General features: G+C 40.0%; 1 protein-coding gene across 2 annotated transcripts; it reads right to left on the bottom strand.

Annotated features, from left to right (window-relative positions):
* Positions 1-2,951: 2,951 nt before the first annotated feature.
* On the bottom strand, positions 2,952-8,309 carry SMN1 (survival of motor neuron 1, telomeric). Of its 2 annotated transcripts, XM_005529951.3 has the most exons (9): positions 8,257-8,309; positions 8,094-8,165; positions 7,880-8,005; positions 7,391-7,591; positions 6,866-7,009; positions 5,782-5,853; positions 5,145-5,255; positions 4,162-4,247; positions 2,952-3,534 (listed from the first exon to the last, which is right to left on the bottom strand). In XM_005529951.3, the coding sequence occupies exons 1-8, from the start codon at positions 8,293-8,295 to the stop codon at positions 4,191-4,193; spliced, it is 822 nt and encodes a 273-aa protein (XP_005530008.1). In that variant the 5' UTR covers positions 8,296-8,309; the 3' UTR covers positions 2,952-3,534; positions 4,162-4,190. The 2 variants fall into 2 exon arrangements, with proteins under 2 accessions (XP_005530008.1, XP_014114197.2); XM_014258722.2 differs by lacking the exons at positions 2,952-3,534; positions 4,162-4,247; positions 8,257-8,309 and having other exon boundaries at positions 5,046-5,255; positions 8,094-8,195.
* Between the last annotated feature and the right edge of the window lie 618 nt (positions 8,310-8,927).

The raw sequence follows: 8,927 nt of genomic DNA, 5'->3' as shown, positions 1-8,927 counted from the left end.
CCATAATCTAAATTTTAATGGATTGTTTTATTTGGATCTGCTGCTGTCATTCGTTGGCACAATATTCAGGAAATTATGTAGTTTAATTCTTAACAGGAAAGGTCATCTTCTCTCTGCATCATACAATTTAGGTCTTTTTCTTAACCTGAAGGAGTGCACCCTTCCTGCAGGGTAAAAGAATGAAATCTGCAGCCAAACTGATAGTTTAGCAGTGTCTATACCTGCTGCACCTCAGATGCTTCCCATTTATCCTGTAGCTGCAGGATGATGGCTGCAGGATGTTAGAAGTAGGTGAGCTTACAGGAGAGAATTTCAAATTAAGTAAAAAGTGTCTGAGTAGAGAAGACACTGCTTCAGGATAAATTAATCTTGTTTGTATACTTTACAGAAATTGCAAATTGTCATTTTAATGGGTATTACTTCTTCCTGTTCTATACACAGCCCAAAATATACCTTGCTTCTCAAAGTATATTGAGCCTGCTTACATACTGGACTTTGCTGAGACTGTTGTTGAAATGCCTTCTTATTTCCCCTTCTACAAAGCAATGGAAATTACAAGAAAAATCAGTGGGAAAATAGACTGACTTAAAATAGAGCTTCATATCATTGTTGCTCGTTATATTAGCTTATAAGCTCTAGCTGTTAAAACTCTGTATCTCCAGAATATTTTTTGATTGTAATTTTTTTCTAGTATAGTCTTAAAACAACCATGTCATACCCAGTCAGGAAAAATGTTTTGGTTTTTTTTCTGTAAACAAATGCCAAGTCTGTCACATTATTTTCCTTTATTTTTGACATACATTTCAGTATAGTGATTTAATTACAGGAGTCTCCTCTTGTAAGCAGGATGACCATAAGACGAGGCTGGAAAGCTCATGTGATGGTACTCAGGCCCGAGAGTAATAGTTATGCTTGGTATCTCAATCTCTGCAGTGCTGATCTGATGTCTGACCTCCAGTGCCTGCACAAGTGGGTGCTTTATTTGCTTTGTTCTGTAAGAGTGGGATTTGAACACTTGTAAAGACACTGGGTATGTCGCTCTATTGGGAACGGCGAAAAGAACGACACAGACTGTCTCATGGAGTTGAACTGGAGAAGTTTCTCTCCGGTTTATTACCTCAGCTCTTTTTAATATATGACTGATATGTGAAAAGTACAGAAAAGAAAACTCTTATTGGCTAGTAAACTAACACATCACCATCATTGGTTAGTGGGGCTCACCACCCCTCAACTTTCTCTTGCAAGAAAACAAGGAACAGACAAACAGCACCTGCAGGGCTGTTTTCTATCTCTGAGGATTGTTTTAATTCCTCCTTATCAATTCCCAGGCCACTTTCCCAGGCAAGACTGAGAAAGTTATGTGGCTTGTAGTTTCACAGGCACTATGCTGCCTGCTTCAGAGTTAGCATCCATACTGGTATCTTACTCTACTAGGCATTGATATGCCTGCTAGAGTATCCTTTATCAGTCTCCTCAGTCTGAGCATCACAGTGCTCAAATGTGTAGATTTCAAAGTTCTATTATTTGTTTTCAACCCAGCAGCAACGAATTTGTTGTATTTTTAAATGTACCATACCTTAGCATCACTGTTTATTTGTTCATGTTCCATATGGCTTTGGAGCATCTTCTCTAGAAGCTCAGAAAGCTCTGTTAGCAAATCACTGTTACAGACATTTCTTTAGAATGCTTGATGTGTCTGCCTTAAAAGAAGTGGCAACTATCCACATGTTCACATCAGATCACAGCCAGAGCAGCAGCAATGGTGGTTTTATGTCACTGTTTCTTGATTGTCTGGTCCTGTGACAATAACAATGGTGGGTTGGCTCCTTGATAGAGGCCCTTAAAATGTCTAGTATCACAATGAAGGATCCCCTGGTGTAGGAGTTTAAAATTACCTTAGCAGTGGGTTTTGCCCTTTTCACCAATTTTTCAATCCTAGAAAAGTTTGGAAGTGTTAGGGTTTTTCCTTCTCTTGTATTATTAACTATACCCCTCCATTGCAAATAAACATTGTCCTGGTTCCAGCCAGGATAGGGTTAATTTTCCCAGCAGCCAGGAGAGGACGTGACTATGAATCCCAGATTATCCTGTACCACCTCACATCTTCAGTGGGGATGGGAGAAGGCTCCTTTCCAGGTCACATATCCTGCCAGTGGTCAGCTGTTGGGAGTTCTCAGCGTGGTAAGCGCTCATGTGTGAATTACTTGCCTTTCTTGTACACACGCTTACTAATGTTCTACTCAGTCAATTTGCTTGCACTTGATTCATGTGACTGATTTATTTGTTTAAAACATAAACCCCTTTACTGAAGTCAGAACTGCAGTAAAATTATTGTATGTTAGATTTTACTACTGTTAAAAACTGAAGGCCACTTTTTTTAACAATGTCAGACACCAGTATAACTGATTGAAGCAGAGAGCAGTTCTGCCTCTTCAGCAATCTGAAAAGATGATTTAGAAGCTTTACCTCACTGCAGTCAGTCTTAATTTATGTCACCTAGACATAAAAAAAAAAGCCTTCAAAGTAGCTTAGGTAAGTTACGATTAAGTATTTTTTTGCTTAATTACTTGTAGGAAAACTGATTTTTTTGACACATGAGCACAGCAGGAAAAGGAAGTGAATGTAGTAAAGTTCATACCTCTATTTCCCTGAAAAGAAAACCACTGGCATTAACTAAATTACTACCTAGTTTTGTAGCTACAGCCTCTATTAAGAGTAGGGTAGAGTAAAATTCAGCCCTACATTGTGAGGACTGAAATCCATGTCCGTACATACCTTTCCACAGGCTTTCCCTAATTTGCTTTCAGTAATGGTACTCAGAAAAAGGCAATATAATGTATATATGTATATAGGCTTTCTGCTGTATTTCAGCCATTCATCCAACCAACCAAGAGATGCCAGTGGAAGCTCAAAATAAAAAGCACCCCAAAACAAATTACAACCCTAAACTCAAAGTTTAAAAAGTAGAACTTTATTCACACATTTGAAATGAGACAATAGCCTTTCTGAAACCAGCTGTCAAATTTCCCAATTCTAATCAGACCTGTAAGATGTCCTTCCTACTACAACAGCACACTGTTTTCCACGCCAGTGGCACCAGTGGCCACTGCAACACACATTGCTGCCACAGCTTTCTCCTAAAAGAGGATACCATAATCAATCGTTCTAGTGCTGCCATTCAGACAGAAAGCCTGAGGAATGCAAGACATGTTGAGAGATAAATAAAATCTATCACATGAGGTCAAAAGAGTTAAATCTAACATGCAATAAGAAGTCTTGAAATTGCCTCAAGGAAGTAAAAAGTACTTTGTTGCTGCAGTGCTTCTGAAATACATTTGACTAGAGGTCTTTTAAGAAATAGCTCATTTAAATGCACATTTAATTACTAGTCTGAAATTATTTATTTGTTAACAGGGACAGCTCAGTGTTAAGAAAACATTATGACTAATTGTCTTGATAAAAATTCAGTTCTTCACCATCAATCCCCAATGCATAAGTGATACACACCTCTCAATGGAAAAGATTTGTACCTGGCTTTAAAAAAGAAGCAAAAATTAGTATAAAAGAGCTTTTTGCTTTTAAACACACAAAGAATTACTAAATTACACAGAAATTACATGTTATCACAGAAAATCAGAAAACAATTCCCCAGGAGAATATAGTTTTGTTTTATAAGGAAGTGAACAATACAATGGAGAATTCTGGACAAAGCATTTCAAATACAAGCACAGGTACTGAAGTACTGAGCACTGAACTGCTCGACATTACCGGACTGAATTTATCCTGAAAATAAAGTTTAGCTACAACCTACCATCCCATCTGTGTAAGGAAACACAGATGAAAAAGCTGCATTTCGCTTACAACCTTTTGTTCCCAAAACAGCCCACTATGAACCATTAATAATTCAAATGAGCTGCACTGTTAATCCTTATGCAGACAAATGCTGTAGTTAAAACTCTCATCAGAGCAATGAATTCTTTCCTTCATTCTAGCCACGAAAATACAATTCCATAGCTGCTAAGCATAGAAGGGATTACTACTGGCAGAAGTAGTCTTTACAGAGAGCTATAAAAGTGGATGGAAGTCCCAAAGCCAAGAGGTTTTTGAAGGCAGTTCAAAACTTGACTGTATCTTCATTTACCACAAAGCTGTAATACTTACAATCCTCCAGAACAATGGTGGATATTCGGTTACTTTGCGTGTGTTTGTCTCTCCAGCGATGCTTCCATTCGGCTTTGTTTTAAACCCTACAGGATACAATTTAGTAAAATCTTGATTTTGCCAACATGCAAATAAAAGCTTTAGTTGCAGAACAAAAACATTTCAGGACAATCTTTTTCAGTCCTCTACAAATCACAAACAGTTTTTAACTTTCTTTGGAAATCAGAATGGGCAGTTTAAAAATAGTAAAAGCCAAACTACATGTGTTTTTGATACGCAGAGGCTATACAAAATATATACTTCAAATATATACTTCTTGTTCAGTTGAAAGTAAATTAAAGCAATCCACAATTATATATAATCTGAAGCACCAAATCCTCCCTTTCCAACTTCCTCAGTGCAAAGAGTTCATTTCATCATTTTCTTTCTTCATTAAGTGCACAGATGAAAATATGAATCAATAATACAAGTCACAGATTTTCACAACTATGCTGACAGTTTCTACTGGACCTTCACAATGACACGAAACAATTATTGATGAACTATCTCTGCAAAAGTGCCAAATCTTATCTTAAATGTGATACTACCACTCATACTAAAGAAAAAAACATAAAGAAAATACATAGAAGACTACTGAAAAATAAACATATTTACTCCACCTGTCTACAAAGACAGAATTGGTTGTTTTAGAATGGCTGTAAAACAGTGATCATAAAAGTACCTGACAGTGGAAAAAGTACAAAAACATCAACTATATATATATATAAAATACATATACATGCTGGCTCACTGAATTGAGTGAGAATATGAATTCTACTCAATGACAATACTTACACAATAGAAAACACCCTTAAATGTAGTGACTGTAAATTAGAATAAGAGACCTAAAAAGCAGCACTCCCTCTATGGCTTCTTGCTGCAAACAGGAGCACCAACAGCAGTGCAAAATTACCAAGACACTTCAAAACCACAGCAGCACATACCAGGTAATATCCAGTGTGGTAACCACTCATGTACCAGGCTATCAACATGCTCCCCAATGCTTCATCGTCCTCAGCAGAGTCTGGCCTCATGGGTGGTGGAGGAGGAATCAACTAAGAAACCACAAAGGAAATGTCTACGTTTCAATAGGGTGTTTCCCAGAATAGAGAACACCTAATTCTAAAAGATTAAAACATAAAACTGAAAAATAGGAACATATCCTTAATTTGTTCTCTGAAAAGGAGTCAAAGATGGTGTTTTCTGAAAACATGTGATTTCCAAAGCCTAGAAAAACCAAGACTCCCATAGCTTAACTGTTCACAAAAAGTGTTTCTAGGGGAAAATACTATCTTCTTCAGTGAAATGCTGTTAATATAAAGTGCAGTTTCTTCAAATAATTTACCCCTTGATATTCTTACCAACAGCTTCACTGAAATGAGTACGAAAATGTCACAGAAATTAGTAAAAATCAGACCTTGTACATTAGATTATCATAATATTTGTAACTGAATATGTTAACAAATACGTGAAAAATACAGGCAAACAGAACAAATGTGTTCTAAAAACACAAGTAGTGAGCACATTCAGTGAGAAAACCTGAGATCACTAATACTCATTCCCCATTCTTCTGTCACTTACTGGTGGTCCTGCTGGGAAGGGTGGGGGCCAGCAAGATAAAAATGATGGAGGTGCCTTGAATTTTGATCCAGACTACATGGGGAAAAAAAAAAGTGAAACAGTACAAATTAAAAGGGAATTTGGGGTATTAGGATTTTACTTAATATAATTTATTTAAGCTTATATACCAATTCATATCCCTTAAACTAATAGACAACATAACTCAGCAATTTAATGAAAATACAGACAGTAGCTATTTCTGAGACACATTCTGTAATTTGAGATGCACAACTTAAGATTACTCATGTCACTGAGGTAAACACTGCTGAAACAGGGCTCTGATTAATAGAAGCATTTTTAAAAGGTTTTCCTAAGTGGAAGTCAATGGCCACACTCCCAACAGGAAGAAACAGATCAAATATTCACACAGGCAAAGAGATAATTTCTCTGCTCCTGTGTGGATGGGGCAAAAGTTGACTAAATTCCACTACGCTAGTGAAAGTCCTTAAATAAATATTTGGATACAAATCTACGGATAGAAAAGAAGAAAAGATAAAATAAAACCTTATAAAGAAATCCTGCACAAACAGTAATATTTAGAAAACATAACACTGTGTTTTAGAGAACATCTATACTATTACTTGGACTCCTAAACAACAGGATAGCTGAAGGGTGTATCAATACCCCATTCACTCCTAATTCAAGAGAGCAGCTACAGCTGAGAGGCTTTTATGACACCTCCTGTGAAGTTCAGCATACTGACTGGCTAGAAAATGCAAAATCTTAAAGCATAAACAGCACTGTCATTAATCACACCACCAGAATCCATGGAACAAATTAGAAGGCAATAGGAAAGCAAGTGTTAGCCAAGGACCAGAAGGCTCTCCTCACTAGACAGCAGCACTGCAGAAAGGCTATACTGTGGCCAAATTATTACAAAACGGCAGACCAACAGATACTGACATGCATATATGTACATCCATTCTCAAAATGCTGCTAACTGAATTCTAGACAATGCTAAATACTATCGTATTGTCTCAGAATTCACAAAAAAATACCAGGCTTAACAATGGTAATAAAGTATTTATATTAAGGTTGAGCTTACCCTTCCTAGGCCTGGTGGTGGTGGTGGCGTAGGAAATCTCAAGTTCTGAGGGGAAAATCTTGCTTTTGTGCAGTCATTTTTGTTTCGAGATGACTGGGAAGATTTTTCACTTTCATCTGTTGAATATGGAGTCTCATTTTCATTCTAGAAGACAAAGATGTTTCTATGAAATACACTAAACAGGAGCCCAAGAGCAAGCAATTTTAGTGTGAAATAGTTTGGAAAGTCCCATTCATATCCATCCCCCTTCTCTAGCCCTCCCAGACCTACTCAGGAGCTTTATCTGCTCACCATTTGACCTATGTTATCTTTCACTGGTGAATTTCTTGTTGTCCCCTCCCTTTCTTCCATGCCGAGTTCTAAAAGTAAAGGGATGCATTCATTCCCTCCATCAGCTTGTGTCTGTTTACAACAGAATTGTGCATTGCTTCTCATGCTGAACACCAGCAGTGCTACCAGACATACTAAAATAAGTGACTCTCGTGCTTTCCCACTTCTTTACAGAAGAATGAAAAAGTCCCTCACCTCCCCAGAATGGCTCATCCCATTTACTGTTTCATCGCTGGTTGGAGGACGTAGATTAGACAGGTTCTGCTCCTCCTGATTTCCATATCCTGTGTAAGTGACAACACATGTGCCTCTCTTCTGGTTGATGGAGGCAATAGTTGCTAGATACAAATTACCATCCTCAGACCAAACAGCACTGCAGCTGTCACCAACTTTCCACTGCAACAGAAGCAAGAGAAGCATGTAAATACCTATACCAAGGGGATGAACAGAAGGTGCCTTTTCCTAAACTACTTTTAAAAAAGTCCAGAAATATGGATCCCACCTACAGCATTTCCTTTGTATTTAATGAAATTCCTATACATAACCTAAAAATAAAGTTTATAACGTTATCACCCCACACCACCATCCCAAAATGTTACTCTCAAGGTGATAAAGCAACTACTTCCGGGTACCGAAGTACCACCATGCAGTACGAGCACCACTGGCATTTACAAGTGAGACGACCTGTTTCAAAGGCGCTGTATTGCTCTTGTTTCTATTTCTGTTCTTTTTATGGTTTTTTCTCTTTATCATCATGCGCTGCTCCTGCTTGTCTGAAGGCTCTGAGCACTCCCCGTTCTTTAAGGCATTCTTAGGGAAGAGAAAGAAAAAAAAACAATAAATGCCAATCCAGCGGCCTCAGCCCCAGGATCCAGCCACGGCCGCTCCGACCCCTTACCTTGAAGGAGGCCACCGCCTTGTCGTACGCCTTGATGAGGGCCGTGTCGTCCCAGATGTCCGAGTCGTCGCTCTGGGGAAGCCACGCAGCCTTTAGCGCCATCGCAAGGCCCCGCTCCCGCCCCCCTCCCGCCCCGCGCTCCCGGCCCCTTTCCCGTTCCCACCTGCCCGGTGCCGCGCCGGAACAGCACTCCGTCCGCCATGGCCGCGCGCCCGCCGCGCATGCGCCGAGCCCCGAGCGCGCCCCGCCGCCGGAAGGGGCGCGGCCCCGCGTGCTGGTCTGGGCCTGCTCCACCGGGAAAGCCGCCCTGGGCGGCTGCAGAGCGGGAGCTGGCACCGAGGCAACGACAGGCGAGCAAAGGAATTGCTGCTGTGCTCACTACTGGGCTCCTCAGTAAAGGAAGGACAGGCATACTGGAAAGGGTCCAGCAAAAGGTCACGTAGATGATTTGGAGTCTGGAGAATCTCTCTAGTGAGCAGAGAATGTAGGACTTGGGCCTGTTCAGTCCAGAGAAGACTGAGAGAGGATCTCATCAAAACAAACAAGTATCTCCAAGGCAGGGGCCCAGAGGATGGTGCCAGACTCTTTTCAGTGGTAATCAGCGACAGGACAAGCAGTAATGGCCATGAACTAAAATACAAGAAATTCCATCTCAATATGACAGCTTTTCACTGAGGGTGGCAGAGCACTGGAGCAGGCTGCCTAGGGAGGTCATGGAGTCTCGCTGTCTGGGGGACATGCAAACCGCACCCGGGTGCATTCCTTGGCAGGGGGCTTGGACTGGGTGATCTCCACAGGTGCCTTCCAACCCTAAAAATTCTGTGATTCTCTGAA

The sequence above is a fragment of the Pseudopodoces humilis genome, chromosome 4 (assembly GCF_049639895.1).
Source record: "Pseudopodoces humilis isolate 2021_Gansu_Grassland_sample_001 chromosome 4, ASM4963989v1, whole genome shotgun sequence".
Taxonomy (NCBI): Eukaryota; Metazoa; Chordata; class Aves; order Passeriformes; family Paridae; genus Pseudopodoces; species Pseudopodoces humilis.
The sequence above is the reverse complement of the archived record's forward strand: the minus strand, read 5'-3'. Positions and strand labels throughout refer to the sequence as shown.

Coding starts and splice junctions, on each gene's coding strand:
- SMN1 (XM_014258722.2), bottom strand. CDS start 8,195: ATGGCGCTAAAGGCTGCGTGGCTTCCCCAGAGCGACGACTCGGACATC. Junction 8,006..8,093: donor AGGCGGTGGCCTCCTTCAAG/GTAAGGGGTCGG, acceptor CTCTTCCCTAAG/AATGCCTTAAAGAACGGGGA. Junction 7,592..7,879: donor ATACAGCGCCTTTGAAACAG/GTCGTCTCACTT, acceptor CTTCTGTTGCAG/TGGAAAGTTGGTGACAGCTG.